The sequence below is a fragment of the Epinephelus moara genome, chromosome 14 (assembly GCF_006386435.1).
Source record: "Epinephelus moara isolate mb chromosome 14, YSFRI_EMoa_1.0, whole genome shotgun sequence".
In the NCBI taxonomy this organism is placed as follows: domain Eukaryota; kingdom Metazoa; phylum Chordata; class Actinopteri; order Perciformes; family Serranidae; genus Epinephelus; species Epinephelus moara.
The window spans coordinates 6,576,364-6,597,638 of record NC_065519.1 but is presented as its reverse complement, the minus strand read 5'-3'; the positions used below and the strand labels follow the sequence as shown (position 1 = coordinate 6,597,638).

The 21,275-nt window shown below is 42.4% G+C and overlaps 1 protein-coding gene across 10 annotated transcripts in view; it reads right to left on the bottom strand.

Moving 5' to 3' along the window:
• The window catches only part of syne2b (spectrin repeat containing, nuclear envelope 2b), a 198,402-nt gene that overhangs the window by 85,619 nt on the left and 91,508 nt on the right, over positions 1-21,275 (bottom strand). For 9 of the 10 annotated variants that reach the window (XM_050062363.1, XM_050062368.1, XM_050062364.1 and 6 more), the window contains 19 exons: positions 19,590-19,838; positions 19,088-19,243; positions 18,530-18,771; positions 16,155-18,219; positions 15,310-15,644; positions 13,753-13,897; positions 13,312-13,512; positions 12,803-13,062; positions 12,065-12,224; positions 7,807-7,962; positions 7,125-7,265; positions 6,718-6,894; positions 6,141-6,278; positions 5,820-6,005; positions 5,372-5,485; positions 5,092-5,244; positions 4,883-4,999; positions 4,489-4,626; positions 1,983-2,114 (listed from right to left, as the gene is read on the bottom strand). In XM_050062363.1, the coding sequence (XP_049918320.1) occupies positions 1,983-2,114; positions 4,489-4,626; positions 4,883-4,999; positions 5,092-5,244; positions 5,372-5,485; positions 5,820-6,005; positions 6,141-6,278; positions 6,718-6,894; positions 7,125-7,265; positions 7,807-7,962; positions 12,065-12,224; positions 12,803-13,062; positions 13,312-13,512; positions 13,753-13,897; positions 15,310-15,644; positions 16,155-18,219; positions 18,530-18,771; positions 19,088-19,243; positions 19,590-19,838 (5,265 nt within the window). The remainder of the gene's footprint in view (positions 1-1,982; positions 2,115-4,488; positions 4,627-4,882; positions 5,000-5,091; positions 5,245-5,371; positions 5,486-5,819; positions 6,006-6,140; positions 6,279-6,717; positions 6,895-7,124; positions 7,266-7,806; positions 7,963-12,064; positions 12,225-12,802; positions 13,063-13,311; positions 13,513-13,752; positions 13,898-15,309; positions 15,645-16,154; positions 18,220-18,529; positions 18,772-19,087; positions 19,244-19,589; positions 19,839-21,275) is intronic. The other variant, XM_050062370.1, reaches the window with a different exon arrangement.

The window sequence follows — 21,275 nt, the reverse complement described above, 5'->3', positions numbered from 1 at the left end:
GTGCATGCTCATCTGTATTTGCCAATAGGAACAAGGGGTGGGTGATATGGCCCTAAAATATTATCATGGTATTTCAGGGTATTTTAGCAATAACAATATTCTGCTGCTGCCAGAGGAGCAGCTGAATGAGTTCCCTCTGAGCGGTAAGCCGCTCAAAGAGTCTAAGAAGTCCGGGGCTGTTCATGAAACATTCAGGACGCTACAGTTTATTCCACACTACTGAAGCTGCTCCTCTTTTTGGAACCTCCAGGGAGTCGGTAATAATTTTCAAAAGTTGTTGCTGTGGGTTAGCCTGGAAATCCAGACCCAAATCTAGAAAGATTTAGGGTCTGGCCATGAGTAATCAAAATGGCCCAACTTGAGGGGCGGCACCAAGCATGCATTTGAAAATATCACTGCACGCAATTGGATAACACTACGACCAATCAGAACAATACACGGGGTGACGTATCCAGAGCTTAGCTACCAGTGGAGTTAACTGGTAGATTAGACTCTTGCCGTATCCAGTCGGCAAAACTGCAAAAACGTCCTTCTTGCAAAGGAAAGATTCGAGCACCGTCTTCTGTTCCTCTTTTAGAGAAAAAGCCAAGTCTAACTCGTTCATTGTAGCAGCCAAAGCCGTTTCAAACAGCTGGTGTTCATCCGTAGCCATCTTGTAATGTTTACTGACTGATTCCGGACTTCGTCGTCGCAGCACTGTCGTCATCTGTTTAGCTCGCCTCTGGCCCGCCTATATCAGATACACCGATGTGATTGGTGCAGCTCGGCTCCAGGGGCATAGGTAATGAGCATCATTACTGATTGCCAGAATGACTCGCTGAACAAATTCAAATTGTGCTCTAGCGAGAACTCTGGATTTCCAGGGTAGCCGTGGGTAACAGTATGATGTCAATATGTCAACAAGTTGAAATATCGCAAGTATCAGAATATACATTTTTTCATATCATACCAAAAATTATACCGGTATTATCTTGAATGAGATCACATGGCAAACCCCTAATAGGAACATCCTCTGTCTCAAATGACCTGTGATTGGCCAAAGTCTCCTGTCACACGCTAGATTTTCTAAGCCCTGAAAATAGAGCCAAGAGGAGGTGCAGAGGTCTATTTTTCTCCCAGACCACTTGAATTACACTATGCTCAAGGTTTATTATGGATTTTTTTTCCCAATGTTGCCAAAATAAAACTGCCCAGCTTAGGGTCAGGCCTGATGTCAAGCCTTACACATAAACGAATGATCCCATTCAATTCCACACAGTGAGGCATAAAGTTTATTAATTAAACACTGGAATCAGGTTGGTACTCATTATAAGCTGATACCAAAAGCGCAGGTATCTGACTGAGAAAGTCAGATCAGTGCATCCCTAGAAAAGCTGAAAGAGAGAACTCTGATGGTAGCCTTTTATAAGTTAACAGAATTTATTCATCTACTGTGCTGACACAAAAAAAATAAACACTGTTCAATACTGTCCTCTAGAGGCAGAACAAAATCCAGAAACAGATGTGCAGGGAGGATGAAGTAGAAAAGAAGGAATTGGAAACTGCAGTAATGAAGAGATGTATAAGGGATCAGGGGAGGGTTTGTTGAAGCAGCAAGCAACTAACGTGATAAGTAGGGAGATGGTAGTAGAGGTGAGGAAGGTGAGGGAACTGCTAGCAGTGATGTGGAGACCAATGTGACCCAAGTCAAAGGTCAGGAATCTTAAGTTTTATAGATGTTAGAAATTATTTACTTGGAACTAGATTGTTGGGATTTATGCCACTGGGATCAGTCCTACAGTCTTAGGTGAATTATCAGTCTAAAGTTATTTATTTAAGGCATCCAGTGTGGTTAACACATCCCAACTACATTGTAAGTAGTTGACCATGGGTCACAAGGAACTCCAGGATGGGGAAATAGAGGTGACAAAAAGAAAAGATGGAGGACAGAGAAAAGAAACTGGATGAAAGGTTTTTCCACAGCAGCTCTAGATCTTCTTTACCTCTGGCGAAGCGCCCAGGAAAGCATCCCAGAGCCACCATAAAACACCTCCTCCACCTTCTTCCACTGTCTGCTCCTGACTCTCTGTTTTCTCTGTGGCTTCTTCAGCCTGGAGCACGCCTTGATGCTCCCACTGCTGACACGGAAACACGCTCATGTGCAGAGTCACACGGGGTCTTGAGGTGGTCAAAAAGTGCTGGGACACTGAGCTGCAGGCTGGTCACTATTGATGCTATTGACTGTTTACTTTTGCACTAAAAGTAGCTATAATACATGTATATTTTGAACCTTTATAATCTCTCAAAGACGAGGTATGTTTGTTTATGTGATATTTCCAAACTTAGCTGTTGATTTCAGTGTAATTTAGTTAAAACTTATGGACCAAGGAAAAAGTAAATAATGTGCTTTTTAAATACAGATCAAGAAATTAATATAATTAGGATATCTTAACACTAAAAAATAAATAAATACAATTGAATGTTTTCAACAATACAGCATTGTCTTCTTGGGCTGCCCCCTAATAGTCGACCAAACATTAGTCGACATGAAAGGTCATCTGTCGCCAAGATTTCATTGGTCACTTAGTAGCAGAAAAAAAAAGTGAAACTCTGTTAACAGCTGCACCTTCTCAAAATAAATCAAAACCTATATGACTGGACCATGTGGGAATTTCATTTGAAGTCACAGCTGACAGATATCTTTCCCTTCTTCAGTAAATATTCAGTCTGATAAACACGGAAAAGTTGATCATGTTAGTGCAGGGCTTCCCAGAGCTTTACATCTGTCCCACAAACGACAGGCCTACACACTTATAAACAGCTCCTGGAGGAAGATCAGCTCTGCTCTCAGGATTTCAGGTAAATAGGCTATACGATGCTTGCTAAGGTTGCTTAGCAACCTCAAACGCAACCTGCTGCTGTGCTCTTGAAAGCTGGCACAAAAAAGGCACAAGAGTAGCGCCCAGCAACCTCACGTTTTCCAGGGGGTTAAAGACACGGCATGTGTACGGCCTTTGATTTCCAGGGCTGGTACCAGCGGTTATTCCACAGGCTAGTTAATAACATGTCGGGCAGGAAATCCAAAGTGTGGGATCATTTTGAGAAGGTGAAGGACGAACCCAAGGTGATATGTAAACTCATCTTCATTGGTCGACTACAAACATGACGTATCATCTGAAACATGGAAGTAGCTACATGCCCATTAGCCCACAGCGTCATTAACAGGCGGCTCGCTCNGGTCCGCCGCTTAACCCGGTCCCTCGTCTCCTCCACACTTTGACTTATTTCCACGCTGCCGACAGTGGGACTTATATTCATTGTGCCGACAGTGGCTTGGAAAACCGCCCATAACTGTGGGAAGAGGGAAGGCGGCTGGAGTTCCTCCAACATTTGTGGTTAGATTATCATATTTTTTTTATTGACAAAAATATAGGCTGCTTCGGCTGTTTTTTTATGCGTACATGTGCCCTTAAATATTTTTTGCAGTTCGCACACACCTATTTTTAGTCGCAAATGCAATAATAGGCTGTAGGCCTATATTAATGAAGGTTCATTAGTATGGTTTTGTATTTCTCTGTAATGCAGCACAGTGTTAACAATGTTACTGATACTATTCTTTCTCGCACCTTCAACTCAAACCACCAAAATATATCATTTAATCATTACATTAATATCAGAAACATGCAGGCGACTGGTCGACTAACGGCCCTAAATGACGACTATTGGTCGACTAGGAAAATTCTTAGTCAGGGGGCAGCCCTATTGTCTTCAATGAAAAAAATCAACATGTGTAATCTAATTTCCCTCTAACTTCAGCCTTAGATATGTTAATACTTTTTGAACACTCTAGGATCTCCACTAAAAAAGTTCTGTGGGTTTAATCAAAGATCGTCGATGCCATGTGATGGGCGCAGTTTGAGAGGTAAACATGAAGGCCAGTTTTTGGTGGGTGTAAAATGTCTTCTCGCTAATGAGTGCACAGCAAATCAAAAACTTCAGCTCGATGTCCCACTATCTGCACTTTTAAAGTAGTATAGTACTCAGTGTATACTCATAATAATTTCCAAAGGAAAAATAGTAGTATCAAGCATGCAGGGAAAAACACAACATTTGGAATATGGTAACTGTTAACTTTGTTAAAAACACACATGGAGGAATGGGTAAGCAGGAATGTTAGTACCAAACACTCTACACTTTGTTCTACCTTATAAGAGTCACCTTTAAACCTTAAACCTTACACAACCAAATGTAGTGATTATTTGATGATCCAAACCCAGGTTTTATAATCCAGTGGTTAATTTCATGTAGATTACAGTGAGATGGTGGCACACCCCTGAAACTTGCACACATGTGAAGACAGTGTTCACCAGTCTAGTTGTTACTTGCAGTGTTCAAACATAAGTAAGTGATTAAGTATGTATTATATCACCTTTCAAGGTCAAAGTGCTTCACCAAACAAATGATGGCAGACAACATAAAACCAGACGGATGACCCCCGGGCTTCCTTACCTGAGTGCTCTCAGGTGTCCAGGACTGTCTCTGTTCAGGTGAGGACGGCTCCACAGTCTGCAGTGATGCTCCAGTCCTCTTCAGTACATCCTCTCCAACATGAGCAATTCTGATTTGGCCCTGCTCTCCTTGTTCCTTCTGAGAGGCAGCAAACATTATAGTTTTTCTTAAACTTTCTTAAACAAATAATTTTAGCATTATAAGGTTTTAAATCACCTAACTGATGTACTTTAACTACTGTTGCAGTCATTGTAGAACAAGACGAAGCTGCACTTTTTATTTATTCTTTCATACATTTCAAAAATTAAAAATTTCAAACACTCAAAAACTGACAGGATTTAAACCCCCCAAATCTTCTAAGCCACTTTTAATTTGGGGAGTGAACCAAACTCACCTCAGCCTCCTCTGAAGCGGATTTTAGGAGCTGAGGCCGAGAGGTCGTCTGTTTAGCTGACGGAGCTTTGGCTTGGACCGGAGTTGGAGGCTGCTGGATGAACAGAGCAGGGACCTTCTACGAGAAGAGTAAAGCAGAGGGTTCAGTGGAAGTCACTTCCCGTTAAAGGGCAGCTGACAGTTAACTGACAGATTTATTGACTGACTGACCTTCTCCAGTTCGAGCAGCAGAGTCTGCAGCTGGTCCACGACACCAAAGACAGTCAGAGTCTCTTCAGCCTTCTCTGGAAGACACAGGCCGGGTTTGCACTTCTGGATCTCAGCTACGGTCCTCCTCATGGACTGGATCCTCTGCTCCACAGCCTGTTAACACATCAGAAGGGTGTCAGAAAACAGATATTTTTTGGTATCACTCATTATTTTAGTCTTTTGACTTTGATTTTAAATGAGAAGCAATGATAGAAAAAATGCGTCTTTCTCCACATGTCACCTTGAGGCTTTCTTCTCTGGGGCTGGGGAAAGTCTCTGGAGATGATAAGAAGGTCCTGATCTCAGCCACATCAGTCTCCATCCGCCTGACTTCACTCTCAATGGCTTCCACCTCCTAAACAGCAAGACATCCATCAATGCAACTGACATATACAAAACAGAAGAGTACACGAGCAGAGGCCTGAGCAACAGATCTCCTGGTAAAGAAAGATAAGCCAACAGAAGGATTGAAGGAATACTTCACCCCCCAAAATGATCATTTGTATATCAATTACACACCTCGTGTCATGTTGATTTGGTGACACTCTGATGAAGACTCTAGTCGAAACGCTTTGGTTATCCATGTATTGATAAAGGATTTTTAACTACAGTCAGAGCGCCTCAGATGCATTTTTGGACTGCCTGTCGTTGTTTCTTATCTTTAACAAAGAATAAAATCTTAGACTCACATCAGCAGCATGCCCCAGCTGAGACAGAGGAGCAGTGAAGCTTTCCTGAACGTTGGCCACTTGTTGATCGACTTCAACCAGCTGTTCCTGGAGAGTTGTGATGTCACAGACCGGTGACATTTCCTTCAGGACTGAGCTGAATCCCTGCAGAGTGGTTCGGATCTGTGCCGAGTCATCCAACACCATCTGCAACACAGGACAGGAATTAGTGTTGACAAAGGAGCTGATATTCAGTAAAGATCTATCAGGAAGTATTTGATTATTTTTAAACCAATGCAAAGTGTAGTGTTGAGAGGACAGACCACAGTTCAGTGTACCAACCTGCAGAGTCTGAACGTGGCTGCTGAGACATTTAGCGGTGGTGTAGATGCAGGGAGTAGCGAGCCATGACTTTGCCTCAGTCATCCAGCTTTTAGAGCTGGTGATCATCTCCTGATGCTCCTGAAGCCACGTGTGGATCTAACCAGATAACACAAACATTATTTAGTTTAAAACCTTCATCAAGAAACAAAAACAACCGTGTGAACACTGCTGCACAGCTACAGTAAATACACAAGAAAGTGGTGTTTACTGTACATGTAGGGAAAGAGAGGTTGCGGAGCTGCAACACATATAAAGAGGGCACAATGAGTGTTTCATAATGAGACTGTTAAAAGGTCTGCTAACAAGATGTTTGCCAGTGATGACTGAAAACAAATAGTAAACATTAATTAAATACACAGTTCTGGGCGGCATGATTTAAGACTTGCAACACCAAAAACACATTTGCTGTCTGACACCAAACAAATCCGGAGACACGACAGCTTGTAATTACAACTCTGAAATGATAAGCATGGAATTAGGCAGGTGTCCTTAAACACTGGCAGTTTCAGATGAGAAATGAATGGGAAATAAAGACCTTGCTGAGGAGGGTGGTCCTCTGCTCTGCCTGCTTGGCGAGGTGGGAGTGGAGCTGCTGGACCTCCACAAGTCTCTCAGTGAGAGCAAACGCCTCCTCTGGTTTCTCCAAGTCCTGCATGTCCACCTCAAGCGCCGCCAGACACGAGTGCCACACGTCCAGCTCGTCCCACACACGCTGAGCACAGACACAAAATCATATAAAGGTTTACTGACAATTTATTGACTCTCTTAGTTGTATGTGTACGCTTAAATGTAGTCCACAAAGGTCAAAACAACAAGTGATAAATCACAAACCTGCAAAGTTATTCAAGGTGGTAAATCTTAAATACAAAAAACTGCATTGGATTACAGAATTCACGGAGGAATAAATTTGAATCTATTTTACACCTCTGTGTCACTACCCACCTTCTGAGTGATCTTTGCTTGAGTCACATTGGGGCTTTTTTGTTCAAGTCTTTTCTGAACTGACGTCAGGCCAGCGTGGATCTCAGACAGCTTCGCCCCCAGTCTGTGGACGGGGCCGCTCTTCTCCACCGCCTCTGCCACCTGATGGATGAATCAAGTTTAAACATCAACAACGACAGAAAGAAACAAATTTTCACTCTCAGGACAGGCCTATAAAAGCCTCCGCATACGCTTGCTTCTCACTGAGAATGATCGAAAAAAAGACGCTGGCACTGAGAAAAAAACGCTATGTGGACACAGGCCATAAATGGGTAGTTTACTGTATCCAACATTATGAATAATGTCAGATGCGTCATGAAGAGATGTCTGTTACGAAATTATCTTTAACTGAGTTGATTTTTTAGGATTTTCCACACTAGCCTGTTCCCATTGTCATCATTCGTTTTTCTTTCTTAGTAATTTCTGAACCATATACAGATGGGATCCTATTAGATCACTGGTTCAAGCTCACAAAAGTATACATTGCATTTCTAACGTTTAACACCTCTCCCTGTACTTTGGTAACAAGACTCTTTAACTCTTCCCTAAAGTTTCCTGTATATTCAACCAGCTATTCTACATTTCCATACTCTGTATTCTGCGATTCATTCAGCAGCTATGTTTAAATCAAAGTCCTGCATACCTTTACTTCCACTTGCTGCAGCGATTTGTTGACCTCCTGCAGTTGGCTTTCGATCTCAGCCGGGACCAGAGTGTACATGTCTGAGTACTTCATCTTCAGGCTCTCCATGATTCGCTGGACCAAAGCCTTCTGGTTACACAGCTGGCTGTGAACCTCCTGAAAACCAGAGAGAGAAATAGAGACAGAAGAAAAGTTGTTTAAATAAACATTGCACAGAAACCCAAATGAAGAAGGTAGAATGATGAAGTCTGCGTTGGAAACAGAAAACACAAAGTCTGAACGGAAAAATCTCAGTGTTAATGTTTGTGAGGACCATTTGTCAACATTCTCCTTCAAAAATCACTCTGGTAACGTCCAGTTTGACACCTCACTTCCTCACAAGCATCAACATCAGCAACATTTTTGTGAGGAAGGATGTAATTTTTCTGTAACTGTGTAATATTTCACTCAAACTGTTGATATCATGCAGGTCCTTAATACAGAGAAACACAGACATCGATCTTATCTCCATCTCTCTGCTAGTAGCTCTCATTGCTTTGTTCAGCAGTCAGCTCTCTCTCCTGTGCTACATTCATCAGACAGAGCCTCCCTCTCCAAAGTCCTTCAATTACACAATAGTTAAGTGAAACTCTTTTCACGTTAACACGATTCTACTTCACAGTCACAGCCAACATTAAATATAAAATCTGTTAAATTGTGTGAGATAATACAGAAGAGACTACCTGGGTTTGAATATGTCCGATGCTCTGCTGAAGAGGGAGGTGCATCTTGTTATCACTATGGGAAACTGAGTGTGTGTGTGTGTGTGTGTGCTACAAAGGATGGGACGGTTTCTTTGCATGAGAGTGGGACACGGTGAGTGCAAAGTGTGTATGTGTGTGTGTTTGTTCCTGCATGTCCATCTTTGTGAGGACCAGTTTGCTCTCCAAGAAATGGAGAGCAGTTTTGGAAAATTAGCAGGTTTTAGGAGAACGTGGCCACTTCAAGTACATCCGTCAAATTTTTAAAAAGTGAGGACAATTTAGAACATTTAGACATTTTACCAATGAGAGGAAGTTTTGGGAAATCTGTACATTTTAGTAAAGTGGGTACATTTCAGTAGGGTGGGGACGTTTTAGGAAAGTCTGTACAAAGTGGGTACATTTTGGGAAAATGATGTTTTTTGGGCAAAGTAGGGAGGTTTTCGAATGGTCTACATTTTAGGAAATTGGGTACATTTTGCGAAAACGGGAAGATTTTAGAAAAGTCTGTGCATTTCGGGGATGTTTTAAGAGTCTGCTCGTTTTAGGAAAGTGGGGATGTTTTAGGAAAGTGTTTTATTGTTTGTTCGTTTTTTTAAAGTGGGGGATGTTGTCATAAAGTCTGCACATTTCAGGAAAGTGGGAATGTTTTAGGAAAGTCTGCTCGTTTTAGGAAAGTGGGGGATTTGTTTTTTTCCCCAGAAAAGTGGGGGATGTTTTTGTAAAGTCTGCATGTTTTAGTAAAGTGTGGATGTTTTAGGAAAGCAGGGGATATTTTTTAGGACAGTGTGGGTGTTTTCGTAAAGTCTTCACATTTTAGGAAAGTGGGACTGTTTTAGAAAAGTCTGCACATTTAAGGAAAAAGTGGATGTTTCAGGAAAACCTTGACATTTTGGGAAAGTGTGGATGTTTCAGGAAAACCTTGACATTTTGGGAAAGTGTGTATTTTTTTCAGGTAAGTGGGGAGGTTTTAGGAAAGCCTACATTTTTAGAAATTGGAGACATTTTAGGAAAGTGTGTACATTTTGGGATAATGGGATGATTATAGAAAACTGTACATTCTAGGCAGGTGAGGACATTTTGGTTAAGATTTGTTTTTTGTCAAAGTGTTACAATTAGGTTTAGGGAATGTATTATGTCAGTGAGGGTCCTCACAAGTACATAAGTAGCAATGTGTTTGTGTGTGTGTGTGTGTGTGTGTGTGTGTGTGTGTGTGTGTGTGTGCGCGCGCGCGTCCCTGGAATGACTTGGCTACAAAGGCCACCTGGAAGATCCACTTACAACACAGAACAAAAGGTGTCTGGTACAAGAGGAGGGGTGAGGGTAGAGGGAGTGATGGGGTGAGGGGGTGTTCAGGTCTTTCATCAACACAGACCCTCTGCAAGGGGAAGGGAGTGTGTGTGTGCATGTGTGCATGTGTGTGTGTGTGTGTGTGGAGAGAAAGCCGGAGAGGATGGGGAGATGTTGGCCTCTGCTCAGGTTTCGGGACAAAGGGCAGAGTGATTCTGCGGGTTGGTGGGTTCATAGCAGTGAACACCAAACAGTGTCCGGGCCTGAGGCCAAGCCAACGGTTAAACTCAGACGTTTCATATTTACCGGACACCTGCACCACACAGCCTCTCTGCATTTATTCAAAACTTTTATAAGGTTTAGATCTGCAGATCTAAGGAGCCTTCTGTATTAACAAATTAATTCACTGTTTTCCATCCTTTTTTTCACCAGATTTTAAACACTCACTGTAGATATTGAAACCAAAACCTCTGCAAATCTTGCAAAACAGTATTTGTAAGCCCGCTATCAGCCATGCACATGAGAATCAAACACACTAGCTGTACTGATGCTGAGTCTACCCACCATATATTAACGTTAATTAGACTGTCATAATGTTTATAATGCATCATTTTCAGTGGTAGTGGAGATTTCTCACTGAATGTCAAGACAAGCGTGTTTCATGTGGTGTGATGTATAAAAATAGCAACACGCTATGATGCTGGTTCGAGTGAGAACAAATGTATCATTGTGTTTTTAGTTCAGATGATGAAACTGTCCTCTCTCATTAGAGACTCATTGTTTACACTCCACTGCAGGGAGAGAAACACTTGAACTCTGAGCTCACTGTGATGTGCTGTTTAGATTAACGGCCTCTGTGGGACCTGGAGACACCCAGAGGTCCTTCAGAGGGCCCTGGGGAGCTGCCTGCTTATTAAGAAAAGCTTATATTCCTTATTCCTTATAAGACCAACTGAAATTAAACTGAATGTTTCTTTTCTGACAGCATACATGTCTGCTCCTTAAATCAAATGCACTGTCCAAGACACTAGTTTATATTCTACACTTGTTAGTCTCATCATAATTTCACTAATGATTATCTACTAGAATACTGTTTGTCCTCTGTCTAAGGAGATGAAGAACTTGCTTCCATATAACCAGTCAAATTAATTTTAAACCATATTTGCACAAAGCCGTAAGGTCTCCGTGACATCTGACAGCTGGTACTAACAAGCTACCCGTGAGACCAAGTGACATGTTTTTAAGTCATTGGTCAAACAGCCTCGCCAAAACAAAGCAATTTATATGAAATGATGGTGGACTGAAAACCCTGCTGCACTGGGCTAGCATTAGTACTGTAGCTTAAACTGAATAAAGTTCTGTGAGTCCTGTGAAGTGATTCTCAGTAGGGATGGGTACAGTAACTCCGACATTACCGGTTCTGCTCTCGGTATTGGAGAAATTAAGAAAATTGATTTCATGTACAAGTTGAATGGATGGTGATTTGCTTGTTAAGCTGTCAGCCAATCGCGGGAGGGAAGAAGAGGAAAAGAGTCAGCCCTGGCAACCCTGGAGAGATGGTAGCATGGTGAAGAGCAGCCAACAGTTAGATAGTGAGCCGACAAGAACTGACTGTAAGCACGGGACCCTGCAGTGTGTGGGGTTTTTGTTCAGTGACTATAAATGACTGTAAAAACCATTTTGACAAAGTGCTGTGCTGGAAGAACTGTGGACAGTTTAGCCTGCTAGCATCTAGCTAGCTACTTTAGCAGCTTTTCGTAGTGTGGACTTTAGCTTGCCAGCCATTAGCTAGCTGAGCAGTTCATGTTGGTCTGTGGATCAAGAGAGGATAATGCGACATCAGAAGAGGACAACACAACACTGTGGGACTCATCCTTGGACATCAGGGTTTTTTTTGGCATCAGCTTTTAAATGTAAAACTTTTTTTTTTATAAAAGTCCTTCTTAGGCAGTGGACTCTGGATTTACCATGGTCAGGAGCATAACTAAATTACAGAAGTCAGAACGCACAGACTCACTCCTTTGAGCTCCAACGTACATCCTACATAGACTTCCACAGTCTGTAATGGTAACACATCTCTGGGCCCAGTTGTTTCATTGTTCAGTATGTTGGAAGCAAAAGCACCTCAAAGGATACTTAATGGTGAAACTTTTTCTTTAGGATTCTGACCAAAGAAGACGAACAGCAGGTGTGGTGTAGCCCTGATGAACACTAAAGGAGAGTCCCACCTGAAGCTCCTGTGTGCTGCTGGTCTGCTTCATCTCTGACAGAACACCATCTGCGGCCTCCAGCCAGACTCGAACGCCCTGCAGCTCCTCTCTGAGCTTTTCTCTGTCCTCCAGCTCCATCCTGGCTGCCTTCAGACCCTCCTTGCTCCTCTGCTTCACACTGTGAAAACACACAAACACATACGTTCAACAATTTAATAACTGTTTTTTAGCCTCTCACCTTAAATCCATAAAAGTGAGAGTCTGCACTGAGAATAAAATCCACCATTAAGTTCAAAGCACAGATCATCATGGTAATTAAAGTACTGTCACTTTAAATGTATTTAAATACTGCACAACCTCAGAGGCACTGCAGTCTATGTCCGACCCACTTTCCCCTGATTGCTTGTTCAAGCATTGCATTCAGGCTTATGGGTAATTTAGTTTTTTGTTTTGCCTTGAAAATAAAAGTCTGCTCAATTTAGATTTTACAAGAGAGAAAATCATTATGAGCAAGGTCCATTATAGCATTAATAAAAAGACAACGCCAGAGTTGTAGGATAAGTGTCAGCATCTGCGGAGTGACTGTTGGACTGTTTACATGAGATTTAAAGCCGGTGATGCAGGAAATTTACACTTATTGATGAACATGATCCTCTATATAACTGAAAAGTGACCAGTCAGAGGATTTTAAACTGGACTAGATGTTTACCATAAGTCTTCATAAAGTTATGAAGTGCACATCAAACTCCATCTTACCTGTTGTATCGACCCTGCATCGCCTGCAGCCGCTGACAGAGCGGAGTAGGAGGAGCTTGTTCCAGGTGGGCGGGAACACCCTGCAGCCGCGCAGTGCGCAGTTCCAGTGCGGACAGGGCTCTGTGTTCACAGTCCAGTCTGTCCTGGTACTGCTCCCAGGACTGCAACAGCTCGTGAAGGTCCTCAGTGGAGGCCTTCACCCGGGAGCCATCAGGGAGCTCTGCCTCCACCTGATCTAGGAGGGCAGAGGCCTTCTCCACCTGAGAGGAGCGACCATACACAGTCTTAATAATACCTCATTGTGATAGAAATAAAGCAAAGTAAAATGAAGATGTAGTTCTATTAGCAAGATAAAATTGTTGTTACAATGTCTGCATGGAAAGACATGGCTAAGTCATTATTTAATGTGGTTGTGTACTCTAGAGCTTAAGCAGTTTCCTCTTAAAACAACACACTGCTCTTTATTTTCATCATTCAGCTGCTGCTCATAACAAAACAAAAAAACTTACACTGTTGGTGATTTCGCTCCATTCTGCGATCCTCTGCTTACTACGAGTTGTCAGCTCTCGTGTGCAGCGACGTAGCCTTGCTACGCGTTTCCAGAGAGCAGCCACGATGGCCTCCCTCCCTCCACGACAGCTCTGCTCTGGGCACCACTCTTTCAGCTCCTGTAGATGCCTCTGCAGGGACTCCACCTCCTCGGACAGAACCTGCACGAGAGGTAGAGTTAATGAGAATTTGTTTTTTGTTTTTTAAAGTGGCAAGGAACAACAGAGATCCATCAATTTTCATATGAGGTTAAAACTGAAAAGGAAAAAGATTAAAAACATGATCTAGGTCTAATTTTTAATCCTTTTTGACAGTACTTTCACTTTAAAACACAACAAAGTCATGAAAAATATGGGTCACTGGAGCAGTGAACCTTCGGAGAGGACAAGTCTCATACGTACTCCGAGCTTGGTTTGCTGGTCGGTGCAGTCGGCGAGACAAGTGACCTTTTGACAGATGAACTGTGACAGGCTGTTCTCTGCGCTCTTCACACTCTGGATAATTTCATCTCGGCACTTGGTGTATTTTCTGTGATGTTCTGCACAACTGACAGAATAAATATAAAACACATATTAGTCTTTGAAAAGTTCAAAACTGATATGATATGCTATGGATGGAGGTTATTATTATTATTATTATTATTATAATAATAATACTATCAAATCTCAGTATGTGTAAGACTGTCATGTAGAAATCTGATCTTGGATTTGTTTTAAATATATATTTGTAAATACACCAAGAAAAAAAAAAATCTGTGCTGCTACCAAAGCAGTTATCAGCAGGACATAAAACACTGCTGTTTTTTCTTCGCATACATAAATACTAGGGGTGCAACAATACACAAAATTCACGGTTCGGCTCGGTTCAATATTTTAGTGTCGCGGTTCGATATTTTTTCGATACATAAAAAGAGAAATTTCCATGCCTTTTTTTACTTGTAGTTTATTTTAAATTTTAAATTAAATGTATCTGGTGCAGCTATACCTGCCCCATTTTCTGCTGTGCATACTTAGCACCATATATAACAAAAACAGCACCTTGTAAAATTAATAATAATAAAATAAATGCATCTGATAAATCACCATCTTCTGTGGTGCATTCTCAGCAGCAGAGTATATATTACAAAGAAATAGCTCCCTGTATATATATTTTGAAACATAATCATTAATATTTTGAAACATTTGAAACATTCTAACAACACAGTATGAACCAACAGTATGGTGTACAATTCTATAAGAATATTAAAAAAACATCAAATGAAAAATTAAATGTATCTGGTGCAACTATACCTGACACATTTTCTGCTGTGCATACTTAGCACCGGGTAAAGTCTGTAGCATGTGTGTTGTTGTAGTTCCTTGTTTTTGTTTGGTTCCACCTATTTTCGCATCGGGGTGATGTCAGCGTAAATGTGTTGTCATGTTTGTTGTATTTCCACTGTTGTAGTTTATCGTTGTGTGACACTTGCGACATACCGTTGTGTTTTTGTCCATGACACGCTTGCCATCAGGGTCACACTTAACACGAAAACCAAAGTAGTTCCACACGCCAGATCTGAAGGATGGTGGAGGATCTTCGATTTCGGGTATATTTGAGGCATTAGCCATGTTGCAACAAGCTAGCTTTGCATGTAGCTTCTGTCTCAGCAGCTTGTTTTGGTCTGAATGAATGTGTGAGGCGCAGCTCAGTGGATCTGCGCTCAACAATGCAGCCTAAGGTGGCATTGTCGAGCGCAGATCCATCGAGCTTTCAGCACAGAGCGCATCGTCAGAAGTTGATAAAATAAATAAATAAAATTGCGTATTGTTCGTTTCATGGTGCGTAACGAACATAGGCCATTGTACCGAACGGTTCAATACGAATACGTGTATCGTTGCACCCCTAATAAATACACACTTGCATCTTTAAGACCTTTCTGATAAATTGAGAAACTAGAGTTGAATCTGTGAGCCAATTACCTGCTTAGATGCTCCAGTCGTAGGTGTCCCTTTGCCTGGAGAGTGGACATCCTCACCAGGAGCTGGCTCAGAATGTTCTCCTGGAACTGCTCCAACTTCTGGGGGCACAGGTAAGGATGCAGGATAACCTGACTCTGGAGTTTCTCCACATGGGTCTGGAACTGCTGCTGCAGCGAGGCCAAAGCCTGCTGGGTCTCCTCCAGCCGTTCAGAGCAAGGTCCAGCAGAGCCCTGCGGTGGCAGCAGAGAGAACTCGATGTCCCTCAGGAATTGTGCTGCTTGTCTAACAGCACATGTGTAGCCTCTCAGAGACTTCTTGGCCTGGGAGATGTTCTCCTAAAATATAATAAACACAATTTGTTAAATAACTGCGCACTAGTTATATTAGGGCTAGCATCATAGTCTTGGTATTCAGTCCAGGTTTGTAGATGATTTGGACCATATTATCAATGTAATGTGTTTTCCAGAGTGTGCACAAAGATTTGCTAAGTACAGTATGATTCACAGTTAAGGTAGGAAGTGCACAAGACAATAGACAATTTTTAAAGGTTATCTTCCAAACCCCCTCTAAACTGGGAGGGTTATTTAAGCAAATACCTGATGTAGTATTAAAAATATAACCTGCAGAATACAGGTTGGGTGACTTTCACTTGACTTAGAATAATGTAAGACACTCTAAGTTGTCAGACAGAGAGGCAAATGAGTAGGGAGTTTCAGGTGCTCACAGTGATGACACAGCTGGTTGAAAATCGGCAAAGTTCCCATCAACAATAAAGCCTTTGTCAAACCCATAAAATGCATTTGAAAATCACCAAAAAAGAAACAAACAAGAACATCACAACTTGCCATTTGTGAGTCACATTCCCTGAGGACTGATTTCTTCAACTCCATCAGATCTTTGGATCCACTTCCTTTCCTACTTCCCTTCTTTTGCTCCAGAACCTCCAGTGCTCTCATCCTTGACTCGACCGTCTTTTTCAAAGACATAATTCTTTGGTATTCGTTGTCAATTACTGTTTCATTTGGTTCCAACATGGGGAGTGTCTGGAGTTCCTGCTGGCTGTTCCGGAGGAAGGCCTGAGTGGATGCCTTCTCTGAGTTAAGGTCCAGTTCCTTCTGCAGGCTCCACTCGATAATACTGAGGTTGTTGTATAGCGTCATTTCCAAGGTATGAAGGCTCTCCTCGTTCTGTTTCAGTCTCTGTTGCTCTGTGCTCAGCTGTGAGGGGTAAAGGTCAGCAGAGATCATCTGGAGCTTGGAGCCAGCTTCCTCAGACATATACTTTATAAGAGGAAGCTGGACAAGGAGGGTCTGACAGACTTTACACCTGTCCTCAGGCTCCCTTTTGTCATCTTTGGTGTGAGAGACCTGCTCCTGAACACTCTCCCTGAGGTCCTCCACACACTGCCTCTTGTTCAGGTACTCCTCGTGACCTCTAGCTTTCATTTCCAGGGTGACCATTTTGCTGAGAAGTTCAGAAATGACTGAGTGCAGTTCTCTTGACTTTTCTTGGGGAATCCACGGTTGCAGAAGGTCAAGCTGGGACTTGTGTTCTAAAATCATGTGTTTGAAAGGCTCCAAAGGTTGCAGGGACTCGCTTGTGATGGGGAACTTGTGTCTACTCACATCTACTAACATCTGCCTCAGGCTTGTTTCAATGACGATCAAGTTTTTCTTGCTCGAATCTACAGTCTGAGTGAGTTTGTCCAGCTCATTTTTGTTGGCCTTCTCATAGCTGCTGATGGCTCTGATGTCCCCCTGGAGGTCTGTAAGCTTATCAAAAAGCTGGCAGTTCTCTGTGATACTGAGTTCAGGGGCAATGTCTTTACTCTTCATTAAAAGAGCCTCACAGACAGCGGCCTGCTTCTCAGCCTCAGCCAGGGTCTCTTGGATCTGACGTACTCTACGATCAAGTTCAGTCGGGCTCCTGAGCTCACCGTCTGGACTCCTGGAGGCATCTCTATGCAGATGAGCCAAAACCCAGGAGTCCAGGTCAGCAATCTGCTCTGACAGTTTCTCTCTGGTCTGCAGTCCTGACTCTATCTCTCTCACAGCCTTGGCTAGCTTCTCAGTGGTTGACTTTGAAAGATCTTCAAGGGATTCAAGAGAGGAGCGCACCATGGGCACCTCCTCAGCCTGGTCCAGCTGTGGAAGAAGCTCCGTCACCTCCTCTACCAGGGACTCCAGTTGGCCCTGTTTGGCCATGACCTCAGACTGCAGCTTCTTCAGATCTCTGAGTTGCCTGTGAACCTCCTCAGGGAGGAGAGCCACCCTCTTCCTCCTGCCCTCAATGTCACTCTCTGTTTGCTTCGCCCAGGCAAAGCCATCCCTCATCACCACAATAATTTTCTCCATGATGGGGTTGGTGCTGTTCTGAGTTTGTGAGGACACCAGTTCCTCTGTACGGCAAACTTGGTCTTTGGTCCTCTGAAGCCCCTGCTGTATCTCTGTTGTATCCCTCTCCCTTCGCAAGCGTAGAACTGCCTCTGAAAGCTGCTGCAAATGAAGGTATTTCTGCTGGGCAGCTTTAACATCAGCGTTTGCCACCATCAGCTGCTGTGCCTTCTTGCAATTCCACTGCGTAGCTGAAGGAGACATGGCTTCAAGGTCTTTGCTGGTTGTCTCCAATTGTTCCTGAAGACCTGATATCGCCGACAGAAGGCTGCTGGTCTCCTGAGCATGGACATTTGTGTGATACAATGACCTCTCCACAGCCCATGCTAGGCCGCCCCACTTCCCTTGTAGGTTCTTCAGCCCAGACTGTGCGGTCGCTCGCTCAGAAGAGCTGAGGTGGGGCCATAACTTGGTATGGGTCACAAGCAGCTCCCCAAGTACTGTTCCGTTCTCCTCCGTACTTCTCAGTAAGGCACACAGTCGCTCTGCCTCCTTGGAGCTGCTCTCCTCTGGGGACCTGAAAGAAAAAGTCAAGTCTTTAAATCATGTGCTTGGCATTTACAATCTTATATATGTCAAGTATGAGATTTACATTACATCCAATATTAATATAAAAATATTGTTTTAGATAGCTTTTTAAAACTGTTGTTCTTCCAGTGTAAAGTCATCTCAAACATTATTTAAATCACAATTTTAGAAAATGTGTAAGTTTGAATCTATATATTTTGAGGTAAGAAGTATCTAAAAATAAAAATAAAATAATTCAGATTCTGATAAATGATAACAGAAAAAGAAGAAATTAAAAGGGAACCATAGACGACACTCACGTTCTGACAGCAGCCAGTTCTGTTGTCAGTCTATCCAGTGTGTTCTTAGCTTTTTGGGTCTGTTTGCAGTAATCAGTCACCAGCTGCAGTTGGGCCTCTTTAGTCTGAATGACAGCAGCTGCATCCTGTACAGCTGCACTCCACTGGTCCGTTACATGCTCCAAAGCATCCTTGTTCTCAGCATCAGCTCCTCTCAGCTGAGAAAGCAATGACACCTGTGCCTGGGCAGTTTCTCTGCACTCCTGTACTCAGCAAGCGAAAGAAAACACAATTATTCAAAGTACATAGTTTATTGAGATTATCTGATTATTACTGAACAAAAGTAAAATGCGGTTTAAAAAGTGGTTTAGTTTAAACAGCTACAATGGTAAGGACCTGTTGTATAATTATTTTAACAAATGTGTAGCTGTTTTTAATATCCACCTTTTGAACAGGCTGGTACAGATAAGCATTAGAGATGCCCAATTCAGGAGGCACTTTGGCATTACTTCCCAACCTGCTGTCCAACTCCAGTATCTACAAATCAAGCTGCTGCTATAAATCATTTATTTTTCACACCTGAACTTCCTCCAGCTGCTTGGCCATGGCTGTTGGGTTGAGCTCAGCTGGCTGGTTCTTGCAGCTCAAGACTTTCGACACCAGCCTGCTTAGACGGTTGTCCAGATCACTGGTGGATGTAATCAGACCCTCTTGAGCAGCCTCCAATGGTTTACCCTTAAAACAAAGACACACATCAGAGTCTGGAGCCTTAAAAGTCAGGTTGAGGCCCCTAAATGGGTTTATGAGCCCATTTAAGGCCTATAGACTGAAGAGATTTTCTTTAATTTCACTGCATTAATAGCATTGCATTGTGAATTTTTTGATAAACAGTGGATCAACAGGAAGGAAGAGAAGAAGGCAACATAATGCAACAACCATGAGCTACATTCAAACCAGCAATTCTGACATCACACCACTGTTCCTTACACTTAAAGACCTTATGTGTAGGATTTGACAATTTTTAACACTGATGACACTTGGTGGCAGTTTCAAAAAAGACACTGTGGCACACTAATGATACCTCAATAAATTGACAGGTGGGTCCTGTCCCTGAGAGTAGGTGTATCTCTGTGAAGATGGTCCTCATGGCGGATCCTTTTGGTTCCCTCAGAGAAAGCTTCTCAGTCTTCATAAAAGCTGCTTCTGCTTGAGTTTTGCTTTCCTGAAGGGGCAATCCCTCCACCAGGCTTACCTCACCCCAGATAACGTCAGCTGAAGATTTCTGAACTGCCTGCAGTGATGCAGGGGATCTTTTGTCAGTCTTGTACACCTGCTCCCATTGTGGACACAAAAAAACAGAATTAATGCCGGAAAGGTTCTGACAGACGACTGTACATCGTGTCGGTTGAGCTAAGAAAAGAACTGTGTCTCTCTTTATGAAATAAGTCCATCCCATTTGAAATACTCTGGAAGTCTGCCAAGCCATACTCCCTTTGACTTGCCATACAGTGAAAACATTTATATGGAAGCTCATATTACGACCCAGAGGCACTGAAACCATTGGTAGCACAGGTGTCTCAAGTTTCTGTTCTTTGCTTTGCCTGTAATGCTAATAAAATGTGCTAATAAAATGTATCTGCATATGCCTCTTGTGCAAACCTAAATGAACAGTAAATATAACAAGAACTTATGAATATTGTAAACTTTTACAGAGGCTGTAAAGGTGCATTTACCAGTCATCAATGCACCTCTAAAGAACATCGGGGCAAGTGCAAACAAGCACATGCAAGAGACTGAGCATAATAGAGGGTTCACACGTATAACTTGCCTGGGGCAGGAAAACTCCTTTTTTTTAATCCTCCTTTTCATTGGATATTGTTGTCTCTCTCACACTGTCTGTCTCTCTGTCTGCTCAACTTGTCTTTGAATATGTAATATTATCTTCGATTGTAGTTACAAAAGGTATTCTGCATTGTTAAACTGACATTTCCTGGGGGGAAGGGATTGAAAACTGAAGAGGAGAACTTGTCCATTTTGTTGACACTATATCAGTGAAACATCTAAGTATGGTGGGTAAAGCAGTGGAGAGCATGCATTAAACACCAAAGACATGATGCACATGTAACATAGTGATGAGTTACTCCTGCTTTATTATACACTACTAGGATTTTTAATAGACATGCATCAACTAGGCTTGGGCGGTATCACAGTATATCACGATATTTAGAAATTTTAACAGTATGATTTTCAATACTGTCAAAAATACAGCTGTCATCTCCTTATTAACCTCATACTGAAGAGGCTGGAATGAGAATGTTTTGCATGTAGTGTGCATCACGTGCCACCAGAGGTCAGTCTGGTGCGACATGCAGCTGAGCTGACTGCAAGTAGTCGGGATAACGTTACAGGACCAAATGTAAACAGACGGCCCATGTCATACCCGCAACAGCAGAGAGATAGCGGAGAATTAACTCTGTGAATTAATGGTTCATTTCAACCAAACCAGAGGTGGTAATTGTTGAACAGTTAACTAACTTACTCACCAACTTACAAGACTAACCAAAATGATTTTGGTGAGTTTTATTTTGCTTTTGTTTGAATCAAGTGTGTTTAAGGATGAGTTAAAAAAGGTGATTAAGCTAACGTTAGTCTTAGTTTGGTTAAGGACAGAAACATAAATTCGGAAAGGGAATGGTTTGTATTTATCTGTTCAATAAAAATACGTGGAAGAATATTATCTCTCTTCTAGTCTCCTCTATCTAGTGAG